We start from the raw sequence: 27,078 nt of genomic DNA, 5'->3' as shown, positions 1-27,078 counted from the left end.
AATTCTTTCTATGCCTAATCATATGGGGGAAGGAAAAAGACCTTAATAATGTAGCTAAAAGAAACCTTATCCGCTGAAGTTGTTGTTTATGAGCACATGCATGCAGAGCATAATACTTATCATGATAATAACAATGAGTGATAACTAATTCTTGCTAGCTCTGCTACGTAGCTTATTTTTGCTTCTCTGAATCAAGTTGTAGTTGAATGGTAAGAATGTTCAACTCCGCCTCGTTGACTAGTACAGGTTGTAGGAATCAGTTAGTTCTATTTTCCAAAGACAGTCACCATATATACTACTTTATATTACAGATAAGCAGCTAACTACTCCATCTTGTCCAGTCCAAGTGCAACAAAGGAATTAGGCTGAATACATGGCCAGCCCCTTAAAATTGTCACCATTTTTCATTTTGACACCTCAACTGTGGTATTTACCTATTGAACACCTGAATCTGAGCATTGGCCAAACAGAGGAGCTGTTGGCCTTTGGGGGAAGAGTGTAGGCATAATTCTTCACATTCTTGCAGAATACAGATATCTTTAATTCTTAAATTCATTACATTAGCAAACACTGCAGTCACCTGTTAATAGTTAGATTTTATTGAAGAACTATTAGATATTATACAATCATTTTGACCCTCCATGTCCCATCTTATATGCTTTCTAAACAACAAACCTACAAGCATGAAGAGGAAGTAACAGGAAAAAGGTCTTTTAGAATGCTAGCTTAATGTTTTGTATTTGCTTTATCACCAAGTCTTCAATATATCTTCTTTCTTTCTTTTATTCAGCCTTGGACCCAAGGGAATGATTGAGAGTTGTAAATAGTGTTTGATGTAAACTACTAGCTATTTGCAGGTGTTTTTATATTTGTGTTTGGACTAAGGAGAGTTCTTTTTCTCTGGAGATGAAGTGGTAGCAGGAGGAACTCCAGGGAAGCCAGGTATGGGATGGAATGGGAACGGAGGGAGAGGGAATGTTGGTGGCGGAGGTGGTGGTGGTAATGGAGTTAAACCTGGTATAGGTGTTGGGATAATTGGAGGAAATATTGAAGGTGGAGACATTGGAGGTGAAAGAGGAGTTAAAACTGGTATAGGTGGTTGAATAAATGGAGGAAATGTTGAAGGCGGAGACGTTGGAGGTGGACGAAAAATTGGTGGTAAAAATGGAAGAGGTGGTAGAGGAGGGAGCTCCGGCAAAGGAGGCAATCTTGGAAGAGGTGGAAGCAACCCTTGTTTTATGGTAGTAAAACTTGATGGTGTACCGTGAATTGGTTGAGAAAATGTGTGATCATTAGGAGTTGAAGTTAAAGACTTCTGCGCATATACTTCTTTATTGTAGATACTATGGCTACTTGGCTTTTGGTTGCAGAGCTTTGGTTGGTTAACAGGTTTGAAAGTGAAGAATCCAGCAGAGAAAATATGTATCCGTTTTTTCCTCGATTGGAGTTGGAAAGAAGATGAAGTTGTTGTTGACGCCACGGCACAATGTGGCTTGCTGCTGCTGATCAGCTTAACTGAACATCCTTTAATTTGCTTGACATATTTGTCCACCAAGAAAGGAAGGTGTACACTGAATTTTCCATGCTTATTCGTCTTCACTTCCTGGTAAAAACTTGATCTTTTATCCGCATTTGCACATTCTACTGCAACAATAGCTCCTAAAAGCATAAACATGCATTAAAAGTTTAGAAGTCTCCCAAGAAAGAAAATATATATTAACAGTGTAAAATAATTTACTCTGTCAGGTCACGTAAAAGATAACTAGATACATGTAACCGTCCACAAAAAGTAGGATCAGTAACCTAGCAAATATTGCAGGTTACCTACTACGATAGGTATTCTTTACAGTGTTAGTATATATAAGTTAAATCCGATAATCTACTATTATAAAAAAGGTGACAAGGATGATGAACCTGAAATGAAGTGACTATCCTTTGAAAAATCTTGGTGGTAGCAAGCATCACAGAGAACAGTCCCTATAACAACAGCAGTTAGGTGATGTCTGGAAATAGGCCTAGCCTGTGAAACTGAAAGGTTATAGAATTTTAAACCAAGGAAGAGGTTTATAATCCAAAACCGAGATAGTCTCTTGTTTATCATCTTTTAGATTGTACAAAGTTGAAGACTTCAAACAAAAGAATGAAGACTTCAACTCTCATGAGTCATTGCTTGGCTTCCTAGCTAGTAATAAGATTTTATACTAGGGATGTTATTGGTGTGGGAGATTTATACAGTAGAATATGGACAGTTAAAACATAAATTGATAATGGATGTTTGCCCAATTCCTCTTTATCTGCTCATGCAAGACTTGTGAACTGCAAAATTGCAAAAGTAGTTTCACCTTGTTATCACCAAACAAAGACAAGAATACAGATTGGAATTATGTCAACTTGCTTCACTTTATCTTTTTTCTTGTCATTTTTAATTTAATGAGTTTGTTGCTGCTTCTTTTTTTCAGTTGGTAAAGAATGAGAATTACCAAGAGGAGACAGTTGGGTCCTTGTTGGTTCACGAGACCTCTGTAGGACTTACAAAATTCTTGATATTATGAAATTATGATACGGTTGGTCCAATTTGCTTGCGCACAAAGGCAAAGGTGGATTCAGGATTCAAATTCTAACTTTTAAGATTTTATATTGAACCCATTATATTTTTAAAGTTATGCATTTATATCTAATATTTGTTATAATTTTATTGAATTTTTACACATAAATTTATGTTCCACGTCAAAAATACTAGATTCAGATGAACTCGGTACTGTAAGGGTGGATCCGCCCTGCACAGGGGGAGCAACATGGTTCGAAGGAGTTCAATTGATTTCTTTCATTAAAAAATTACGTTGTACAAAATAGAATAGACCTACAAAATAGTATGGGTCTTGGTTATCCAACTTTTAAGCTGGTAGAGGCCACGAGATTGTTGCTTATTTTTATTTTTACAGTTAATACATTTACCCCTATCAAAACTGAAAATAAAGAAAAAAGAATTCCAGCAAGTCTGGTCCTGCATTCATGTGAAATCCTTTAAGCTTCTTAGAACCAAAAACAGTTACTGTGGTAGATGTCACAAAATCAGGCAAAATTAACTATAATGTAGATAGACTTTTAACCCTTCGGGAATATATTCCATGTTGGACAAAGTTATAATTGCAATTAGTATGTCTGCCCTTAATTCATCATTCGACAAATAGATACACTTCAAACTTAAAAATCTGTAGCTTCTATCTAATAATTCGTTAACTCTTTGGTTCAGTTACCAAATTCTTTAAGAAAAGTACCATTAACGATTTGTCTCATCAATCAGAACGTGTTACAGGACAATATAACGAGGCTCACATACTGTGACATGCTGACCACCTTATAACTGGGTCCTTGAGATTTCCATACGTAAGCTGTTCTTCTTTTCTTTTTCAAAATAACACAAGAATTTCTGTACAAAATAAGAAATGCAACAAGAAGATATTGCACTGGACCTGCATTTCAACCTCGAACAAATTCCCCCCCACCCCCAAACCCCGGACTAGTGTTGGCTCAAAATTTCTTACAGTCCCTAGGTCTAGGTTGAAGTCTCAATTGTTCTTCCACAACTGCCGCCTAGGTTTGCAGGTGACCTGCTTTGTTGCTGCTGCTGCAAGAAACCCAGCATCGACGAATACCAAAACCCCCAAGAAGTTGCAGAGAACTAGCAAGCGAGAAAAGGAAAATTTACAGACATAGTGTAACAGCTGCCAAAGAATCGAATTCAACGAAGTTGCTGATCATGAAATGCCTTAAGCTGCTTCACATCATTACACCATGCAGCAACATTCTGTCCATCAACAGTAACCCAGTCAACTACAGTTGATGCTGGTTGTTCCCACCATTCATCTACCTGTAAAAGATTCCACAATATCACATTTCATAAAAAGTAAACTTCCCAGAACAAAACAAAGATGAGTATGTGAGAAAGGAAATAAAAAAAAGACATAACAGCATCATCAAGATATCTTAGTTAAAGAGCTTGAATTCCTTTTTTCTCCGAAGTTAGACCCTTATTTTTGCTTTCCCCTTTTTTGAATTAACAAAACTGAAGCATGATGAATTGGCCTTCTGACAACACCAAACAAATTCAAAACAATCTTTGGATCAATTAAGGTAACTCAATTGTTTCCCACATATGGGTACTTGGCACTTCACATGAAGTACTTTCTGTTCATGCAATCATGCAGAAAGATCTTGAAATTCATCCACGGAGGTCAATCTAGCATAGATGTAAAGATTTCATTTAGCTGACATGAAATGATAAATATCAAAGAAAATGATTTACAAAATACACTTAATTAAGTAAAATATAGTCTTTTTGTCATTAAAAAAAGTAAGTCTTTTGTGGCGTGTCCTACATTCTTTTTGGACACTCTCACGGACCATGTCTGTGTCCGGATAGATAATTGACAGCATGTAATACAAGTTTGGTTATTGACACAGTCCATCTCAAAGTATTAAATAGATTGAACGTATAAGACCAATAGAAATGCGTAATTCCATCATTTTATCCAACTGAGCTCTAAGATACCTATAAGATGTTACTTCAACAAACTGGTAAACAAATACATAGCGACAAAAATTACTCACCAGGCCCCGAACATACTTGCATTCCTCGTCAAGGCAGTGTTTAGCATTATCAATAGCTACATCCAATTCATGTAGCCAATTCTCAGTCGCTGTCTTCTCTTGGTCAGCAGCCAGATTTAAGCAGTAGTTTGTCGTCCTACAAAGCACGGGTAATAAAACCAATCAACCTATATTGGTCAAGCCAAATGTCCAACAATGAAATACAATATTCCAGGCACTAGAGTTCAATCTTTTGTAAAGGCACCTGGTTTCTGGTTTGAATAAGCACTAAAAAAACTTGTGCATTGCAAATAAGCAAGGATTCGACCAAGAAAACAAAAGGAAAAATTGATGCATGACCTCTGCCGCACCTTTCATACTCATTTTGTGCCTTGTAAGCATGGTCTAATAAGGCACGACCACTTTCAACAAGATCTCGTCGTGTGTGAACCAAGTTGATTGCCTTTTCCAAGTCTTCCAATATAGAAGCTTCAGAACAACGAAGCTTCATACAAAATCCCAAAGATTCTATAACTGCTGCTAAGCCGGCATCTGAGCCATCCAAACCTAAATACTCAAGTCAAAAAAAAAAAAAAAAAAAAGATGTACATACAATAATCATTACGTGTAAAAGGTATGACATCAAGGAATGCAAAGGCAAGTTCAAAAGACAATGCCTAATATAAAATCCAAGAAAGTCGTGGTATGGAGTATCTAAAGTTCAATAAAGCAATTGTGTCTAACAGATCTAGTACATATTACAAAAACAACATAACAAGCTAACAATGAGCTGAAGAGACTCATTCATATAGGTTTTATTCAGATTGATTACTCATGGTTTAGGTCATCTCTTGTGATTTTGTTATGGGATAGAGTAATCACAAGCACGCCGTATACCTATATGGGTTTGAGGTGATTTATATTGCCTTAATTGTTGAAGGTTTTGCAAATTATCACATCCTTCCTGGTTCCTGATGTTTCTCCTTGCTGGTTATATTTTCATGTTGGGCATTGATAGAAGCTCAGATGTCCGGGTATCCAATCAGGTAGAATTTCCCTTACTGTTTCTAACACTCAGATGGCCCTGGTGGTTAAATTTTTGGTCCAATTAGGCACCTAGAATTGAAAACTATATCCATCTTATAGTCCCTTAAGATCTGCTAGCTGCACCAGAAACTATAGGCCCATAGCTGTTCTAACCAAGCCAGACAAGTCGACAGACTTAACACTCTGACTAACGACACTGAAATATCTTTTCCATCTAAAACACTCAATGGTATGATATACAGTTAGATTAAACACAATCAACAAAAATAACTTCCAAAAGAATATTAGTCTAAAGATCCAAGAACTGGGAACAAGAGGTTGTATTCATGGGAACAAGAGTCACCATCAAGTCAATAATAGCTATGCTATTTTCCAATTGATTTAAGGGCTCCACCCGATCCCAAATGCAAATTTTGCTTTCCAGAGATAGGTTTTTTTTGGAATGCTAGCTAAGCTAATTGTCTTAGTTCCCTTCAATTAAATCAGTAAGCTTCTTCATTGATTCTCTACACCTTCAACAATGAGAATTCAAAAGACGATTCATTTTGCTCTACTTCCTGAGAGATGATTGATAGATAATGATTGTCTAGGCTTCCAGCCACTCTTCTCTTTTTTCCCACTTTATGTTATTATTTGATATTTTCTTAATTTGTGGGGAAATTCAGGGGTCTAAAACTTGTATTCATTCACGGCATGAGTTTAGAATATCTAGATAGCATGCAAAATAAGTACATATTCATTGCATCTGATTATTGAAGAATAAGCTATTTTTCCGGATTTTGGCACCACGGGAGCTAAAAGAACTACTTTTATACTCCCTCCGTTACAATTTATGTGAACATGTTTGACTGGACACGGAATTTAAGAAAAAATAAGACTTTTGGAATTTGTGGTCCAAAACAAGTCAAAAAGGGGCCCAGAGTATTTGTGTGATTATAAAAGCTTCACATTAAGAGTAGAATTGTAAGTTTAAACTAAATTTTTTTCCAAATTTAGAAAGGGGTCATTCTTTTCGCCAAAAAGGAAATAGGTTCACATAAACTGGAACGGAGGGAGTAGTAGATTTTATAGTTCCTTAACTCAAACATTGAACAACCTATAAATGAGAGATATTATCTTTTAGTACTCAGTCTGCCACTCGTCATCTTCATTCTTCAGCCTAATCTTCACAAGAATAAAGAGAAATCTCAACTCCCTTGCAACCAAAAGAGACAACAACTCCTCTCCCTTGTACACCCTTATTCTCTCCTCTACAAATGGTTTCTTCGTATCCACAGTTGAGACTAAATATATTTCAGTAATTATGGGTGTGCCCACTCTAACTACACACTTCAACATGGTATCAAAGCAGGCAAGAGGTCCTAGGTTCGAGCCTCAATCACCCATTATAAAAAAGAATTTCTACGTGTTTGGCCCATAAATAAAAAGATCAAGCCTACACGAGAGGGGGCATGTTGAGATTTAATATAATTATAAGTAATTTAGATGAGATGGTCACACACTTCAATACCTTTTATGCCAATTTTCATCATTATTCATATCACTGTATGAATAATGAGAGAGCACACACTGAGGACAAAAAAAGGTGCAAGTAGCACACATTGAGGATAAAATGAGAGAAGGTCGCTTGAGATGGTTCGGTCATGTCCTGCATCGACCTACAGATACATCAATACATAGGTGTGAAACTATAGTGATGGACTAAGTTGCTCGGACTAAGGTGCAGAGGTCCGATACGGATGCGGGTCTAGAGGTTGGATCCTTCATGATCTAAATTTTAAGTTCGGGGGCAAGGATACAGGTGCAAGGATTTAAAAGATGGGTTGGATGGCCTAAAAGGGATGGGGTAGACCTAAAAATTACATGGAAGGAAGTTGTCTCAAAAGACCTACAAATTCTTGGAATCAATGCAGACTTAGCTAAAGATAGCGCACAATAGAAGAGAAAGATCCATACATGTAATACCTACTAGTTGGGAATAGGTTTTAGACTTGGTAGAGGACTTTCAATAGTATTATTATTATTATACTATTTCTTGGAATCAATACAAACTTAGCTAAAAATAGGGTACAATGGAAGATAAAGATCCATACAGGTAATACCTACTAGTTGGGAATAGGTTTTAGACTTGGTAGAGGACTTTCAATAGTATTGTTTTGTATTACTATCAGAGAGAGAGAGATATCTTTTCTTTTTTCTTTCACTTTTACTTTATATTGGTAATTGGTAATGAATGCCACTGCAAATCAGTTGGCACTCTATCAGCTGAAAACATGAGTAATCAACCGTTTTCCAGCAAATCTGAAAGAATAACAGATCAAGTTTGCGTCAACATCTTCTTCTTTGGCTCTTTCTTGTGGCTCTATCCACAATTTTTGGATGTACTCTCAACACAAATACTCTATCAGGGGTCACATTCTTGTCAAACCAAAGGAGCTCTGGTGCCTCAGGTCTCCGTGGAAAATAATCTATGTTTCTAAGTTCCAGGTCCAGATAAACAACATCTCAGGTCAAAAGACCTTATTCTTAAACAAGTCCTCTTATGCATTTTAATAATGGCTATTGCTAAATTATAGTGGTGAAAACTATTCTAGAAGTTGGAGAAAAATAAAACTGGCTACCTAACATCTGATTCAAGCGATAATAACACATTGAAATGAAGAAGAAAACTCACCTGCAGGATATTGTAGAGCAGCAGAAATACGGCATATAGATGGAATTGCAGACGGGTCTCTCGCACCAGCCCTAGCTGTCAACATAGCAGCATTCTTTTCAGCAGCAGCAACAGCTTCTGGTCCAGTAGATCCACTAACACCCATAGATTCCAATAGAGCCTATTTAGCATGAAACAACACAGCATAAGGGAGACGACGCAAGTGTAAACTGCAAAAGGTACTAAGAGGATAATGTAAAACAGAATAGCAACTAATAATTATCAGTCAGTCATTTTGTTTGCCAAATTTTAAATTATCATTTTAGGTAAGATCACCATCTCTCTGTCTTCCATCTTTTAGCTTATCTTAACCTTCCACAGAAGAAAAAATAAATAAATAATCCTTTAGTTTCTTTTGTGTGTTTGGCAGGGAGATGGAGGATATACTTTGTTATTACCAGGTGAATACAGTCTAGCCGGCAACAAAACTGAGAAGCTTATATATACAGGCTCATATACATTCGTGTGTGTGTGTGTGTGTATATATATAAAAGCTTATCAGAAGAGAAAGAAAAAAAGCCATGTATCTCTATACATATATACACATTTTTTATGAATTTACACATCATAGCGTCGTACAAGATGCCTCTAATACATAAATATCTTGACCACTTGCTTATGGTAAGAGTTTTCATCATTAATATATGTCACGATAAATAAATACCGAGGTCAATCCTGAGAAAATGAAAAGTCCCTTCATACAACTATAAAATTCTTTGCACTTAACTTAAACACTATAGTTCAGGTAAAAGCAGGTTGTGAGCTCCGCCTCGCTTAAGTTGCGCTTTACTTCAGGAGTTAAGATACTACGATGTGTGCCTCATCACCTATGGACTATGTCTTTCAAAGCACAGTACTAGAGAATAAATATAGTTGATAAACTGATTAATTAATCGTTAAAATGTTAGGAAAGATTTTTTAGTGATTAGGAATAATAAATCAAACTTGCTATAAGAAAATTACCTCTGAAAAAACATAAAGCTACATCTTGTGATAGAAATAGAAAAAAATATAATTGCTTTTAAACTTGATTGATATGATTTTTACTTCATTCAAATAGTTATTGACAGTGGAGGAGAATCTATGTGAACGCTAATAGTACTACAAATTAAACTTGATAAAATGGTCTTCCCTGTGATTCTTGTCCTTAAAATTCAAGGCCACATTAGCTTCTCCTCCATTTGTCAAATAGTTATTCCCTAATATTGTGTTCAGTAATGCGGTGTAGAAAAGGGAAAAGGGAAGGAAGAAGTTTTCCTCCAATATATTCTAAAACATATATACAGATAACACCTCGACATTAACATGTAACATGGATTGCTATGCACCTACATAGGGGGGAGGAGGTAGACATATATATATATATATATATATATATATATATATATATATATATATATATATATATATATATATTAAATCAGGAGGAAGACTTACATCACATATATCTTAGTGTTAGTTATGCTCAAGACCGTTGGGGTATCCTCTAAAATTTAGAGAGTTGTTACTATTAAATTACCTAAAAGCATGTGAAACAGGACTCTTTGAAAGTAGAAGAAATAAAGGGGATATAAGAAGGGCAATCAAAATTATCAAATTTCAACAACAAATGAAGTATTTAGATGCGAAAAGAAACGGAGTCAAAAGCGAATAGTTTGTCACACTAACCTAAAATAACTTAAAGAGAGAGTTCTTAGCGAGGAATTTCAGAAAAACAAAAAAAGTTGAGTGAATAAATACAAAGTACTTCTCCATGGAAAGAGGTAGGGGTTGGCGTTCGGTCGTTCGGTTTGAAGAAATTCAGTTCGGTTATTTGGTTTTCGGTTTCGTAAAAGTAGTAACCGAAACCGAACTGAAATAAGTTCGGTTCAGTTCGGTTTTCTAATTTCAGTTTGGTTTATTTCGAATCGGTTTCCGGTTTGAACATTATCATATTGGGCTCTTTCTATGTAATAATTGGACTGACGAATTTGTTTTTTTTTTCAAAATTTCGGTTTCTTGTGTTGCTTGAATGTGATAAATCATAAATCTGGTTTGTTATTTTTATAAATTTGATTTGCCCATACTATTGTTCAAGAATGTGATAATAAGCTTTTGCCATTTTAAGGTTCAAAGTGACAAAATATTCATGCTACTGCCCTACCTGTTCAGAATTTGGGCTGGTTCTTTGATGGACTTCAAAATTGGGCCTATATTATTAACTATGGGCTTAGCCTATATTACTTAAAGAATCTATCTGCTAATAATTTGGTTTTTTGGTTAATCGAACCAAATAAATTAATAACCAACGACCGAACCGAAAAACTGAAATTTTAAAATTTTAAACTGAAACCGACCGAAAAAACCGAAACCGAAATAAAAATATTTTCGGTTCGGTTGGTTTCTTCGGTTCTGACCGAAATATGCCCACCCTTAGAAAGAGGAGGAGAAGCAACATGGAGCTGAGGGATCATTAAAACAACAGATAATAGCATGATTGTTTAAATGAGAAGAGATAATAACATCATATGACCAACCAGAGAGGATAAAGAGGTGCAGATGAAGGAAAAAGGGATGCAGATGAAGGAAAAGGGGTGCGAAGCAAGAAAACAACCAAATTCAGATATCAAGAAAGGAGCTTTCCAGCATTATATTAGATGTCGAATCAACCTACCTTTAGGTTCCCAATCAGTTCATGCCAAATACATAGAAGCACTTACCAATATTTAAGAAGACTGCCAAAAATATGCAAGCGCTTCAAAGCCGTTACATTAGGAGGGCCCTTCAAGAAGGCTGTTATGAACGTAGTTAATATTTGGGAGGGCATGGATGGAAACTTAGAAACTTATTTGTGGGACCCGGGTTAGGAACATGTGAGGTATGACGAATTAATAACTAGCAGTACCTTAGGCTAAAAATAGGCAGCAGATTATTGTTGAGTAAAATGTCTGAGTCCTCTCATCCCCTATTCTGTGTCCTCTGCATTCTCATCCCCTTCTTCTAGGTTACTGTTCTTCTATCCTTCTGTAACATTCCTTATGTATTTTGGTTATTAATTGAACAATCAGTCTTCTTCTGTTATTGTGAGTGTTAATATTTGGAGGTTGTTACATTGGTGCTTTCATCCAGAGGTATCCAATAGAGGACCAAAAAGTAAAACTCAAGGCTCTCGTTGTTGAATCTGCGAAGGAGGTGAAGGATTCCTTTTCCACGGATATAACTGAGATGCGATATATGTTACAGGAGTTAGTGGGGAAAATGGCTCGGACCGCTCCTCAATCTCTCCCTGGGTTGCATGCATCCATGGAAGCTACATCAATAAAAATACCCAAATTCAACGGTGATGATCCTGCGGCATGGGTATTTCAGGTAGAGCGGTATTTCACTCGCTATAACATTTTTCCAGGCCATAAATTGTCATTGGCTTCCTTATACATGGATGGTGAGGCTTTGGATTGGTATTGTTGGTTAGTTCGAAACAAACTTGAGGATTGGGACCATTTCGTGGAAAAACTGTTTATTCATTACCGAGCTCGGAGTCGGGAAGCACCTGACAGGCGTTTAGCCTTTCTTCGAAAGCTTACCGCAGTGGAGGCTTATCCGGCACGGGCTACTGCTATACCGTCATGAAGCAACATGACCAACTTGCCCTTGCCTCAATACTGGAATGTGCACTCAGAGAACACCAACCTGAACATTACCCACAAGGTGTTTGTGGAAAAGCCAAATAGGGAAAATAAAATTGTTGTCGATACTGAAACAAAGCTATCAACACCTAAGGAGATCTGCAATTCAGTTTTGGATGAAGACAAAGAGGAAGTCGAATCCCTTTTGCCACAATACTTGGTTGAACTATATGACTATAACAGCAACAATAGGGTGTGCAAGGTATCCGATGAATTCTCTTATTGGTCTAAAGATGTTATTCCCGAGCCAAATGTTATGCAGGAACCACACAAGAGCTTACGCTGACAACTGAGACTACTGAGACCCATTTATCTATTGATTCGCTGTATCATGTTGCTCCGACTGATGCGGCAAATGATAGTGCTAGTGTCGTTGAAAATAAAGACAAGGATAATAAAGAAATAGTTATTACTACAATAGTAGCGAAGGCTCCATTATGGGTTGGTTCTCCATTCTCTATTTCCAGTAACCTCGTCATGATTGATGATCGATATGGACTTGGGCAAGCCCAAAACTTGGAGGCGAGTTTTGTGTGCTTTTAGCTTGCATTTATGACCAACTTCTAAACAGAGGTATATTTAGTCACTTAAGTGACCTTGGTCATGCTGATCTTGTCTTGCCTTTGCATCCATTTTCACCTGATCATTTCGGATTAGACTTTCCCTTTGATCCTGGATCGAATTTTCTTACCACATACCTTAGAGCTACAAGAAATTGGATAGTGAATCTTGGTCTTGCTCTTAGCAGAAATATGGAGTCGAAGAGTGAATCTTGCAGTAATACCACTCCTGTTCTTGATAACTATGGGCTTCATTTTGTCTTTATTGAAGGAGAAGGTATAGTAATAACATACGGGGATACAGAGAACTCCACAACTACTGTGCTTCAGGGGTTTTCTAATTGTTCTCGAAGAGCAGAGCAAACTTTGATTGAAAATGAAGCGAGTGACTTATTATGGGATAGTAGTAACATCTTCATTTTGGCTGGAATCCGATTGCATAAGAATATATTCCCTCCTTCTGATCCCGGTGAGTTTATCTACATGAGAGAGAGAGAGAGAAATAATATGGAGGAAGGTACTAGCAACATTCAGCCTTGGCCTCTCACTCCAGAAACCATCTTTCTCCGCCTTCCTATTGGATTTCCTAAACAAAGTCGTGCACTCTGTTGAACTGCGGGGACAAGTCCGATGTGCTATTCTGTGGATTCAGAGATTGACAAATTGAACAATGCTGCTACGGGCCAAATGTTTCCAACAACTGAAGATAATTTGAACGCGATAATTATCCAGCATGATCAATGGGGGGGGGGGGGTCGTGAATGGACTAGCAACGGGTGGTGCTCTAATGTGTGACTTGCCTGCCGCATTAGCAACTAGATTTAAGCATCACCCAACCGCTTTTGACTCATATCATCGGATTCATGTTCATGAGCGGAATTCTCTCAAGCGTGAGCCTCATGCGGCATTGCAGAAACTCAATTTGCCACAAGAATACTGATTCATTAGCTCTGCTCAGGCACAAGGAGTTAGTTTTATTGACTTTGGCTGGGGAAGCACCTTTGCCATTCCTGGGTATGCATTAGATACTGGTGAAGCTTTAAAGTTGCATCGATCGAGAAATCTTTTTATTTTATATGATAAAGCGGAAAGCTGTGACGACATAGTGGCAGTTTGTTTTTATTTCAGCGACCCGAACATTGCGACCTGGCAGCAAGCTTTTGATCCAGGTGGAGTTCACCAAGAAACGAAAGCTCCCTCTTTCGGGACAGTGATGAACATAAAGCAACACAGCTGCAATGTAATGCAATTGGCAGTGCCCAGCAATTCTACGGATGGTCAAGCTTCAATATGGCATTGTGATGAGTTCCCTACTTTGCATTCACCTACAACTAAAGTGACGTGCCTAAGTGGTGTGGCTGCTGGGATGGCTTTTTCTCTATTGAATGTTCAACATGGTTGGATAGTTCTGGACAATGGTAGTGTCGCTGCATTTGACTCAATATCTGATACTACACTGATGGCCACGAAAGATTACATATGGGAATCCTTTTCAATGGTGCAAGCCAACACAAATGCTTATGTTCTCTCAATAGAATTTCCTATCTTGAACCTTGAGGACAAGGTTCTTATTGAGGTTGGGGGTATTGTTATGAATGTAGTTAATATTTGGGAGGGCATGGATGGAAACTTAGAAACTATTTGTGGGACCCGGGTTAGGAACATGTGAGGTATGAGGAATTAATAAATAGCAGTACCTTAGGCTAAAAATAGGCCGCAGATTATTGTTGAGTAAAATGTCTGAGTCCTCCATTCCCTATAATGTGTCCTCTACATTCTCATCCCCTTCTTCTAGGTTACTGTTCTTCTATCCTTCTGTAACTTTCCTTATGTATTTTGGTTATTAATTGAACAATGAGTCTTCTTCTGTTATTGTGAGTGTTCATATTTGGAGGTTGTTACAAAGGCAGAGATGCAAGTAGATCTAGGATAAACTTGAGAATGGTAGATAAAAAAACCTAATGGACAGAAAAGATATTAGAGCATGCAAGGGTCCTAAGTTCGAGTCTTATTGCTACTTTTTTTTGAAATGGTAAAGGCGCTATTAATAAAGTTACCAAGATGGTACAAATAAAGTACAGGACTCCAGAACGACTAGAAGATATTGTACTACATCACAAAAGCAACTACATCCTTCCTCCTAACTGATCAAAGAAATCCATATATTGATCCATACTTCCAATATACCTAACTCTTACACTAGAAAAAAAGATTATGGAGACACTTATTCTTAATTCTAGAAATAAGAATTAAATAAATACTGCCACCTTTATTTTAAAAAAAAATCATGTAATTGGCCCATGAAAAAAAAATCAAGCATGCACGTGACGAGACATGTTAAAGACAACTAAATAAATAAAGTATGCTCTCTAAACAACTTTAACTTTTAGATAAAATGACACCTATATTGCGCGGACTCTTCAAAATTCCCGCCATACCCATGTCGACACAACATTGATGGGGGTTCCACATCAGATATGATCGACTGATTTCGGGTACTTTGACCAAAGCTACAGAAAAATTCGAGATAAAACAGTGTTTTTGAGAGCGCGAAGCGCAAAGCGAAGCGCACGCTTCATTGAAGTGAAGCGCAATTGTGAAAATACATATAATATATATAATAGTTAATTTACAAACTGAAATACACATTAAAAAGATCAAATAAACTAATATATATATATATATATATATATACATATACATATATATATATATATATACACACAAACACATATAAAATTAATCAAATAAACTGAAAATATAACATAAATAAAATAATTAATTTTTTAAACTGAAATACACATTAAAAAATCAAATAAACTGAAAGATATAACACATATATTTAATAAGTAATTTTATAAACTAAAATACATATTAAAATTAAGAAGAATAAAAGGGAGGAAAAAAAGAAAACCAACGCCTGCCCTAGTTGTGCAGACGCTGGAGGAGAAAAAGTGAAAAAGAGAAGAGAAGAAGAAGAAGGAAGAAAGAAGGAAAAAGAAAGAAATAAAGAGCAGAATCTGGAAGGGAACAAGAAGAAGAAAGAAAGAAGAAAGAAAAAAATGAGAAGAAAGGAGAAGAAACTTACTTGGAAACCCTAGTTTTGTCGATGAAGAAGAGAGAAGAGGTCTCTATTTTGTCAAGCAATTACAGAAGCGAGGTTAGGGGTCTGTTTTGTATAATTTACAAACAGACCCAATCTTTTTTTTTAAAAAAAGGGCCCAGCTGCGATTTTTTAAAAGAAGCGATCGCTTCGTCGCCTCGTTGCCTTGTCGCTTTTTTCACTGAAGCGTGCGCTTCACACGATCGCATCGCCTCAAGCAGTAAAAAGCGATACCATGTCGCTTCGCATCGCTTTGCGCTTAAAGCGACGAAGCGATCGCTTTTCCAAACACTGAGATAAAATACATATTGACTTCCAACATCAAAACAAAAGCTAGGGTAAATTTGAAGCTGGTATGCCGCCATTGGGGAAGGCCTTTAGATGGATCCTGCAACTTTTGTTTCTTTTATTTTTTTATCTTTTTAAGGGAGAGAAGCAGAGAGCTTCAAAGAGGGACTTGCAGAAGACGAGCATTCGACGAGAGGAATTGGGGTAAGTGCTGGAGTAATAGAGTTCGAGACTTTATATTGGAGTTTATCTGCTAAAAAATATTGTAACCCACTTGTTCTCCATTATAAGCAAATCAATATAGTGAAAGCTTGACGCGTTTGCTAAATCTTCAAGAGTTTTATTTCCCTATAATTTGGTTCATTCTAGCTAGCATTCTTCCATGTTGAGAAATATGTGAATGAACAACAGAATTATTGGTTGCACTCCACAATCCACAACCTACAAGTAAGTTTTTCATAAAATATATCTCATAGTTAGGATATTTTTATAAATTTATTTTTAGAATTTTAAATTATTTTTTGTCAAATCCCTGCACTCGTATCTGTATCTGGATCCCGAATCTTAAAATTAAGATTATGAAGGATCTGACCTCTAGATCCACACCCGGATCAGATACACACACCCGAGTCCGAGCAATATAGGATGACACACCCGTCAACACCTCTAAAAGCATGCTTATCTAGATTTATTCACTTAGTTCAAAAGGACTCCCATTGTCCAAAATAATCATCTACAATTATTCACTTAGTTCAAAAGGACTCCCTTGGTCCAAATTGATTGTTCCATAACATGTGGTATTAGCGTTTTTTGGGGAAATATGTGGGCGCAAAATTTACTTTTCAGCTTACAGCACAAAATAGATCCTACCAGCAAACAATCAAGAAGAGCATCATAAATCTGATTTTGAAACCTAGCAGACTAGTCACTTTGCTAATTCTTCATTCATAATTTGCACCGTCTCCAAAATTTTAAATTTTAAATATTTAAAAAGAAGCAATTTGAAGCAAATAATTAGTAACTGAAGTAGCACAGATTCTATTAGCATACAATTAAAAGGTTGATTTCATAAATCCTCCTTAAACCTAGCAGCGTCAATGATTCTTTTAAATTTCTTTAAACCGTCTTTATTAGATATGTGGATTAGTGAAATCTACAAACCTGGGGTGTTGATGGAAGCATGTAAAGTGTATTATCAGGAGTTTGATAAAATGCTGAAACTTCTTGCTCAATAAGATCTTTTGCACTGTTTGATAAATCGACAAGCACAGTGCAAGCAGGAATTATAGAACTTGATGAATACTCCCTTGCAGCTGATGGCTGCTGACTCCAAAATGCTGCAGCATCCTACATAGCAACAGGGAAAATTTTATGTAATCAAACAATCAATAAATTTCTCCTAACTAGCTCAGGATTCAGGCTTAGTTGTTGTTGTCATTGTAGTTGTAATCCCTCAAACAATTTACTAGATTCTCCAGCATAAAAGCACAAATATGTCAGTGGAACATCTAATTTATTAACAAATTGGAAAATTTTCAGTTAAGACACACTGAGATGCATATATATTGGGATGGGCATCAAGTTGCACATCAATGTAAATATAACCTACTACTTCCACCCAATTTTGTTTAACCAAATGCTGACCAATAATTTATCCAGTAAACCTTTCAAACTAGGTCGTCAAACAATGCATATGTTAAAACTTCAGTGTTCTAACAGGTACCACATTTTTTTGCACCTTCGTACAAATCTATAAAAGTTTAAGACGTAAGACTTTTCTCATGCCTTATCCTATCTTCACTCATTTCTCAAAAGATAAAATGGGACAGGACTAGTATATTAGACAAGGTTGGGCTGCTGAAGCCATAATAATTATGCCAATAACTTCATCATATGGTCCCTTTGCTTCAATCTTTATGACACTCTTCCATTTAGGGATGACCCAGAATATTACACAATTCCATACCTATACAACTTTTAAGAATTCGAATTCATTATACTATTCGTTCAGCTTTTCAACCACACTTTAGTGTTTTCTTCAACTATTGACAATATAAAAAGGTAAGTCAAATACTTTTGCTTGTAACTCATCCAGCAACCTCTTCTTGGTGGTTTTATTATATATAATATGCCACTCTTTACCGATTAAAAAAAAAAAATAATAATAATAATAATAATAATAATAATAATAATAAAAGGTAAGTCAAATTAACATCTCAGACTCTGACCAGTCAAATGTTGTTATATAGAATAGAATTGAGGGAGTACTAGATAGTGACCATCTTGGTAATTGATCAACATAATTGTGGGCCATGGGAAATTTCACTTTTAGTTTCCAACAAAAAGTATTTAGACTAACTATGTGCAAGGCCACATTTGATCATATAGTAAACTCAAACATATTTAAGGAGTCCCGTGTATCTGGTTTAATGGTCAAAGCAATTCAAGTTAGTTGTTCCAAGTTCCAACACATTGCTTAAGGTACACATGCACCAAGTTGGAAAGTAATAGTGTCTCATGACAAAAAAAATAGTCCCTATGCAGATATCATTTATACTTCCAGAAGGTCATAAGCTTAATAATTTTGGGAAAATACACGGATAGATCTTCAGACCGCAATCACATGCAACCCCCCCCCCCACACACACACACACAGACACACACAAAAAAAAAAAAAAAGGAAAAACAGAAGGCTGGTGTAGTGACATATCGCACCGCATAGATGGACATAAGTTCAGTCGTACCATGCTTGCCTTCAGTAGGGCACTATAAATAGATTCAAGCTCTGATCTCCGAGCATCAAATTCTTCGATCTTCTTCCATTTCTTTCTCAAAGAATCTTCAGCTTCTTTTCTCTCTGCGCACAATGTATTTAAACGTTGTATTTCAGACATTAGAGTGTTCACGCTAGCTCTTAATCCAGCTGCTTCTCTTTCCTTTGTCCAGACCTCCAGCTACAAAAAGAAGAAAACAATTGCTAGGACATCCCACGTCTACAAAATCAATAAATAGGTTTCATACAAGTAACATGGCTTGAGCTAGAGAAGATCATAAGATTACACTAAAACCAGCATGTTTGAAACTACCAAGAGAAAGCACTATATAAGTAGACAAACCAAAGGAAAGTAAAGCAATATTCAACACCTTTAAAAAGACAATATATTCAATATTTACATCTCTAAACTTAATCAGAAGAAGTATGATAACCCTTATAATAATAACACTATTCAATCAATAGCTGCCCACACACAACTTCAGAATGTTCTCCAAAGAAACCAAGAAAGGTGTCGCATCCCGCTTTACCACAGGTCCACAGCCTATGCAGTATTTTTAAGTTTTATAAGATAGAAGTCAAACCTCAAGTTGTCTGAGGCTGCTCATACTCTTTGATGTTCCGCCAATTACTAGTGAGTGTGAAGAGATTGCATCACCAGTTCCTTGCAGACGCTTTAAAAGCTGTTGACTCATATTTCTTGCTTCTGCGGCTTTATTCAATGCATCTTCGGTAGCCATGAATTGCTGAACATGTGCTTTCTGCATAGGACAACAAATCAGACAGTTTAGAAAATATACCAAAATAAACAGATTTCCTGCATATAAAAATGAAAGGTCTTAGTTCTTACAACCGTAAAAACAAGTGCATATCTAACAATGAACTCACAGCATCCATGTCAGGTTAACAATTGCGAAAGAAGTATAGCAGACAAGACACACTCAACTAATAATCAAGTCAAACTGGAAACCCAATTCAGGTCAAAGGGAGCAACAGTTTACGAAGAGCTCCAAAAGGATTTCAAGAAACAAAATAAGGCAATCTATTAAAAAAGTCTAAGGAACTTCGCAAAGTAAAAAATTGAAGGTGGCAAATAATTATACGCGATGACATAAAAAAGGACCTGTCTCTCAAGAAGTTGATTTTGAGTCCCTCTTGAAGACGTATCACCTCCAATTTTGCCATTGCCATAAAGCTGATACTGTAAAGGTGATGTTACATCAGGAGAAGAAGCATCCATTACTCTGTCATTCTCATACTTGTACCTGATTCGAAGTTAAATATTGACAACAATGAATAGGTACATCATCATGCCACAATTAACATAAACTGGGTTCAAGTAGATACACCTTACCACAAAATCAAGCGGAACCAAAGAACTCCATCTCTTTTAAATCGGTGGCCTTGTCAGAAATTACATGTTTTATTAAACAGATAATTTGAATTAGTTTACCTTTTCATTCCATCAATCAACTCTCAAATAATTGGGCCAGCTATATCAATCTTCTGTATGCATTCCACTCTCATGTCCATTTCATTCTAATACTGAATGGTTTATCTTGTAAGGCAAGTCAGTGATTCTTTAAACCAGATTTTCAAAATCTTGCAATTAACCCCCGACGGGTATAAAAGTGCCCAACCAGAATAAAAGGACTCCCAACACCGAACTTAATATAAGCGTCACAGCAACTAAGTATAGCTCTAGCTAGTTTGTATCGACTATAATTGCCAATTGGTATGACACTTATCTCTGATTAGTTTACCTTTTGATATATTAAAATATGAGGAAGTGCAACAGTTGACCAATTGAATTTTTGGTCATACATAATTAAAGTCAGAAGTTTCCACACACGAAAAATGGACATATATTTCCCATAAAAGTAAATTTACCAAATCAGGTAACAGCAAAAAGAAACAAGAAAACAGGAAAATAGGAGTTATAGTAGTTTTCAATTGCTCATTCAAATAATCACAGCAAATGGAAGATTTGCTGTGATTATTTGGAAGATTTTAAAGCTATTTCTGAGAAGATCAGATTACCTTAGAATCTCTGCATCAGCTCTAACATCAACTTTCTCTATTTCTCGAGTAATCGAAGTCTTCAGCTTTTGAGCATATGCAGTGATTGCCTGTAGCAACTGAGGAGGACTTTTCAGGCAACTTGCAATTGCATCTCTTACTTCATCGGGCAAATCACCATCAAGGTCAATACCTAACTTGGCAGCTTGTAACAGAGAATTCATATGGATTCCGTTCCCTTCATAAGCAGGAAAAGAGTTGTGAATCTTTTCAGCCATCTGCATAGCAAGAGACTCACATGCCTTCCTGATATTTCTTTCCCACGTTGTTTCAATGAGAATGACATCCTCTGCACTTTTGGCTCCTTTAAAAGTTGAATAAACAGATTCTTTCTCATTTGCATGAAAAGTAGTAACCACCTCCGCAGAAGAATCAACACTAGACCGCTTAACATTCCTTGCTTGGCTAACATAATAACTTAGACGTTTATGGTACTCCGAAAATATTTTTGCAGCTTCATCACACTGTTGGTCATAAGCCTCCAGCATTACTTGTTTATGTCTGCACTTAAAAGTTATCAATATCAGCTATACTTAATGCCACCAGTGCTAACCAGTCTGGAAACAGGTTCTTGTTGCTTATGGACAGAAAATGGGCAAGTTTAAAAATGACGAAAAATAATCCAACCCGTCCCATCCCTACCTTCAGAGAGTCAGTAGTAATAATCACAAGGTTAACTCGATTTCATATTATCAGAGTGAATCCAAAAATTTAGAGTAAATGAACTTGGAGTGGGTATAGTCGATTATATATACATATTCCTTGGCTTGATGGTCAATGAAGTGAGAGGAACCATTATGTCTCCAGATCAAATCCTGGCGGTGGCAAAAAAAGGTGATTTCTTCTCATTCGCCTAAGCCTTGATGGGCAGATATACACACTATCTATACTAGTGGGAGGTAGCAGGTACCCGGAAGAATAGTCGAGGTGGACACAAGCTAGACCGATACCACCATCATTATTATATAAACACGCACACACGCGCATACATTTCCTTACTTCTTCTTTTTTGGGAATATGTATACATGGTCCAATCAGAATGTAATGGATTCAATTAACTGCTAGAAGAGCTAGATTTGCCTTTTGCATATTACACTTTAAGGCATCCACGTAAGACGTTCTTCTATAGATAAGATCATCACTAGAACCAAAATTAAGAACAACACAAAGCTAGTAGTTACTAATAGATGACAAAAAAACATTACAATAAGCTAATTTTCAGAGACGATACCTATAGTTAGACCTCTCGTCAAGCATGCGCTTACGCTCAGCCTCCTCCCTCGAGACCTCCAACATCCTTGCCTTCAACTCTTTCCTCTGACGCCTCACTATCTGCCTTAGCCTTTCCACCTCTTTCTCTGCCAAGTCTCTTTCCTGCAATGCAAATTCCCTACTATTCTCACCCGAACCATTGTCCCTACCCACTCCCCCTACCTTCTCCTTCTTCTTCCCTTTACTCCTCCCTGAATCAACAGCATTAACATTTTCATCATCTTTTCCGTGCACGAGGATATTGCGGCGGATTTTTTCAACAGTTTTCTCGGATTTCACTCTGTTCAAAAGGAAATTCCAAATCGGTAACATGTTCCCACGGCAAATCTTGCGAAGCGAATCGATAGTAGGCATTGCTGCTTTGCTTGAAGCTGCGTATGAACCTAAAGGTTGGTAACCCATCTCCTTCTGAAGCCATTCCAGTATAGCTTCTGGCTGTACGGGCCCTGCCATTATCGGAACTAGGGTTTCCAACTTCCCAAAAAATGGCAGCTAATTTCACTCCAGTACCGAAAAATTCCCAAATTAACGCATAGTTAGTTGATCAATTGACACCCCAAACACGCGAACTGGTGCAAAATAGGAGTGTTTAAAAAACTAAAAATTGGGGAAATAAGTTGAGATCAATGAAATTTCGAGAAAAGATGAACAGATCTGAAGCATGTGAATGGGATTTGCCGGCAGTGGTTAGACTAGAAGTAGTGTGACCGTAAGGGATCTGTAGCTTAGTGGGTCACTGGATCCACACTCGTAATGTAGAGAATTGCGAAATGGAAATTTCGAAAGGACAATTGAAACAAAAAGACAAAATAGTGAAAGTTCAAAATATGGAAGGTCCCGCTCGAATCATTACGCGTTCTAATGCTTCACCTTCACTGCCACCCGGCCCAACCGTTCTACAACGTATAGTTTGTCCATGTCTAACTATTGAAGTCAACAAAGTCAAATATTAAAGAGTTAAATTATATACATGGATCGTGTAATAAATTTAAGGAATTGATTATTTGGATCGTTCAAATTGATTTTATCAAATTTGGATCATTTAAATAAAACAGTAGATACCACTATTCTCGTGTTGTTGATAAAGGACCATTAGTCATATAAGTAAAAGTAGTGTTTATTAGAACACATGAAGAAATATTCAGCATAAAATTTTGTGGTGTGTCATAAAAAGTTATACTATATAATCTTTATGTGACTCAAAATGTAAGATTAGGATCTTAAATTTATCTGTATGGGCAGTGGCGGCTCAATCCTAAAGCCACTAAAGCGGTGGCTAAAGGCCTCCAAAAAATTAAAGCAGTGAATGTTTATATTTAGAGAGATTTTAGGGTTCATTGCTTGGTGGCTAAGTCACCCTCTCCCTATAGATAGAGGGTTGTATTCTATTGTAATTCATCCCATATTAATAAGAATTCTCTCTCCCTACTTTTCTCTGCAATACTCTTGTTCTTCACTTATTGTTTTATAACACGTTATCAGCACGAGACTCTAACCAATTGAGTAGAAGCTTTGGGAATGAGCATAATGATTATCAATTGTTCCATGAACTTCCTTCATGATTAAATTCTGAATTTAAGGTAAGTATCTTACTTTATTTTTCTCTTTTAGATTCTTGACATTCTATAATTTGATTTTAAATACAAGCAAAGACAATAAATCTTGATTTTAACTCTAATGGAGTTTGAAATAAACTATAACCACCCAAAGTGGTAAGAATTTTATGTCTTGCCGCGATCAAATTCAGGTATGATTGTGGGCAAAGAATTGAAAACCCGTCCCATTGAATTTGCTCCATTCTCATTCCCTTAAGAGAATGTAATAACAATATGTAATAAGTCTGAAAGAAGACAAAATTATTACCATAAAGGTATCAATTAATGCGGACTTGGTAATAGACGAAATTATAATCGTCATTATCGTGGTAATGAGAATAATAAGGATTCTCAAAATAAGCCTTTACTCTATGAAGTTAATGTTTGTCATCGATTTGACATAAGATTTCGTAAAGCACATACAGATGACTATGGTAAATTCATGATGTGAATGTGACAACATCTGATTTATGAATACATATTCATTCTTGGAAGAATATGAACGTGCTAGTGGTAGTGAATATACCACACACTCACCTCTAGAAGGAGGTTTGAGATGATATAAGAAAATAATGTCATTATTATGGCATGAATGGTCATTGGTCACGTACCTATTGCACGCTAAAATATTTTGGTAATGTGATTATTAAAGAATAACATTAATGCAAGAAACATATCTTGCATATAATTTTGACCATAACCATAATGGTATAACTTTCTCTTTAAAAGAGATGTTCACCATATGGATGTTGCTGAATATGTGGTAGTACAAAATTAACTAAGAGCTCTAGAAGAGTCAATTATACTATTTTGGAGAAAATTGATATCAATAAGACGTTTTGTTGTAGTAAGTCTCAAAGAAACTTATTGAGTTTCTAAAGTATTCGCGAAAGCGGTTGGTCATACTGAGACTATAAATAAAGGAAAGATTTAATATCTTCTATTACTACAACTTGTAGCGGGGTAATATGTATGTGAAAAGCTACCCGCTTTATTCTCCATTTTGTACTACACAAACAAAAGAATGCTACAATAAAGAGAAGTTTATTGATATAAAACCCCATATCATAATAAACGTTGAGTTTATTGATAATTGCACACGTCATGGTGTAAATCTGAAGTTTATCAATATTGATAATTTATTCGGTTGGTGTAATTGGTTTACCCATATCAATTTAAATATGATGTGAAAAAATAAAAGAGAATTCACATGGGTAAATATTAAAGAACTAGAAAGTTCTTTACGAATTCTCTTATGTTGCATGTTCTCATTAATTAATATACCAACTAAAATTGGGATTGAATCCCATGAATGCTGGAAATATCAAATGTGAATATGGGCCATTCACCTGCCATGTATACCACATAAGATGCATCTATGAGATGGTTACATGTGCGATTATTAATAACCCGCAACATGGTGTTTTGCGAGGTAACTTGCTCAATAATTTAATTTCGAGCATAATTTCCAGATTTTCTATTCAAGAAGTTCATCTTGATAAGTTGGTTTACATCACAGTTGGTTTAGCAAAATGATTTATTAAGTGCCTCTACTTAATAGCTAAACAATTGCTTATGCGAACAAAGTTATCTATATCAGTTTGATATACGTTATATATCAGAGTATATTATTTTCTCCCCTCACAAGTGGTTCAGAGTCAGGACCACATAATTCCATCTTATTATTATTGATGTGCGGTGTATATTTTGATTAACACCATAACGCACAAAGGTGGATTCTCAAAGTTGAAGTAACAAGTTAGTTTTTCTAACATGAGGGGGAGACATGATAAACAGTTGAGAAAAAGTTACGTGGAATGAATTATCATTTGTACATCTAGATCCTCGAATAAGATAATATGAACTTGAAGTTCATAAAAGGATAATTCATTTGCAATATATTGCAAAGCATGCCAAACGCATTTCCTGGCCCAAAGAAAGTAACTATATTCTCATTGCAAATGCTCCTATTAAGTCCTAGAAGGACAAAGTCTATGGTACGCTTGAAGCGTATAGACAAATCGGTTTCAAATAAACTTCTTGATAAAGAAGATGAGCAAATGATCTAAATGATCATAACAAAGGAGGCAAGTGATCTAGAAGATCATATGACATAACACTTCATAAAATCTCAGGAGAGATTCAAGTACCTGAAAATATAAATGAAGAGATCTCTATGTTATGTCTTTATGAAAAAAAAGAGGTTGGAACCAATATAAAATATTCGTCGACGACATCTATGAAAGCGTTAAGTGTAGATGAGAATTTTAAGTCCGTCGAATACAGACACAGAAATATTGGCCAAATAGAAGAGACACAATTCAAATAGAATTGATTTCATATGAAAGACATGTAGTTTTGAACATGTAGTTCAAACACTTGAAAGTATAAAGTCAATGGTATGTGCAATCAGTTTTCGATATCTTATATGTCTAGCATGACATGAAAAGTTGATATGCATCTAAAGTCTATTATATGGCTTATATGACTTAACAATCCCTGAAGGATTTAAATTGCTTAAAGCATATAGAATTCATGGTCATGAAGTACTACATCTTCGGTGCAATTTGTGCACAAATGTATCTTGCTATAACTATATGCATGATAATATGATAGCAAGAGTTTTCACCTCTATGTGAAGATATTGAACTGACGATTCCAACAAGATCATGTGAAGACATTTCATCTCTATCAAGAATGATGATTTCAAGGTGCAATATATTCATTCAAGTTAATATGGCTGATTTGTTCATCAAATCTCTACCAAAGATCTTTTGAAGATGGTGCACAAGATTGGAATGCAAATGCTTAAGGATGTGAATTGATGCACTCATCAGGGGGAGTTAATACGCGTTGTACTCTTTTCCCCTTACAAGGTTTTGTCCCACTGGGTTTTCCTTGCAAGGTTTTTAACGAGGCAACCAAAAGGCGTATTGTTAGATATGTGTACTCTTTTTCCTTTTCTAGAATTTTTTCCCACTGGGTTTTATTTTAGATAATGTTTTAACGAGGCACATTATTTATTGAATAGACATTCAAGGGGGAGTGTTATAAATAGAATTGTATTTATAGTGAATGTCTATATTTAGAGAGATTTTAGGGTTCATTGCTTGGTGGCTAAGTCACACTCTCCCTATAAATAGAGGGTTGTATTCTATTGTAATTCATCCCATATTAATAAGAATTCTCTCTCCCTACTTTCTCTACAATACTCTTGTTCTTCATTTATTGTTTTATAACAAATTATATATAATGTAAATAATTATGTATTTATTATTAGTGATAAATAAAATAGTTCTAGTCATTTGTTATCAATTTTTAAAGTTTATAATAAAAATTATAAATTATTAAACTTGCATTTATTCCTATTTTTTATTATTCTTTTTTGTTACC

The 27,078-nt window shown here is 36.0% G+C and overlaps 2 protein-coding genes and 1 long non-coding RNA gene across 3 annotated transcripts; 1 reads left to right on the top strand and 2 right to left on the bottom strand.

The window, feature by feature from the left end:
* Positions 1-536: 536 nt before the first annotated feature.
* LOC109219163 (U1 small nuclear ribonucleoprotein C-like) lies at positions 537-2,399 on the bottom strand. The gene is made up of 2 exons (XM_019383595.1): positions 1,915-2,399; positions 537-1,659 (listed from the first exon to the last, which is right to left on the bottom strand). Exons 1-2 carry the CDS (start codon positions 2,099-2,101, stop codon positions 881-883), a joined length of 966 nt encoding a protein of 321 aa, XP_019239140.1. The 5' UTR covers positions 2,102-2,399; the 3' UTR covers positions 537-880.
* On the top strand, positions 1,518-2,927 carry LOC109219164. The gene is made up of 2 exons (XR_002066893.1): positions 1,518-1,606; positions 2,460-2,927. It is a non-coding gene; the product is annotated as an uncharacterized LOC109219164 (long non-coding RNA).
* Positions 2,928-3,112: 185 nt separating this feature from the next.
* Positions 3,113-22,991, bottom strand: LOC109219162 (AUGMIN subunit 5). The gene is made up of 10 exons (XM_019383594.1): positions 22,050-22,991; positions 20,780-21,319; positions 19,863-20,004; positions 19,324-19,500; positions 18,711-18,920; positions 17,128-17,313; positions 8,312-8,471; positions 4,962-5,157; positions 4,612-4,747; positions 3,113-3,871 (listed from the first exon to the last, which is right to left on the bottom strand). Exons 1-10 carry the CDS (start codon positions 22,541-22,543, stop codon positions 3,743-3,745), a joined length of 2,370 nt encoding a protein of 789 aa, XP_019239139.1. The 5' UTR covers positions 22,544-22,991; the 3' UTR covers positions 3,113-3,742.
* Positions 22,992-27,078: the final 4,087 nt, after the last annotated feature.

Source organism: Nicotiana attenuata, unplaced genomic scaffold (genome assembly GCF_001879085.1).
Source record: "Nicotiana attenuata strain UT unplaced genomic scaffold, NIATTr2, whole genome shotgun sequence".
Lineage (NCBI taxonomy): Eukaryota > Viridiplantae > Streptophyta > Magnoliopsida > Solanales > Solanaceae > Nicotiana > Nicotiana attenuata.
This window is presented reverse-complemented; position numbering and strand designations above follow the sequence as displayed.

What these genes read in the sequence shown, in the direction of transcription:
- LOC109219163 (XM_019383595.1), bottom strand. Translation starts at nt 2,101, where the DNA reads ATGATAAACAAGAGACTATCTCGGTTTTGGATTATAAACCTCTTCCTT. An exon ending in GGATAGTCACTTCATTTCAG is followed by an intron (nt 1,660 to 1,914) that starts GTTCATCATCCT and finishes TTATGCTTTTAG; the next exon opens with GAGCTATTGTTGCAGTAGAA.
- LOC109219162 (XM_019383594.1), bottom strand. Translation starts at nt 22,543, where the DNA reads ATGGCAGGGCCCGTACAGCCAGAAGCTATACTGGAATGGCTTCAGAAG. An exon ending in GCACAAAATGAGTATGAAAG is followed by an intron (nt 4,748 to 4,961) that starts GTGCGGCAGAGG and finishes CGTGCTTTGTAG; the next exon opens with GACGACAAACTACTGCTTAA. An exon ending in GCAAGTATGTTCGGGGCCTG is followed by an intron (nt 3,872 to 4,611) that starts GTGAGTAATTTT and finishes AATCTTTTACAG; the next exon opens with GTAGATGAATGGTGGGAACA.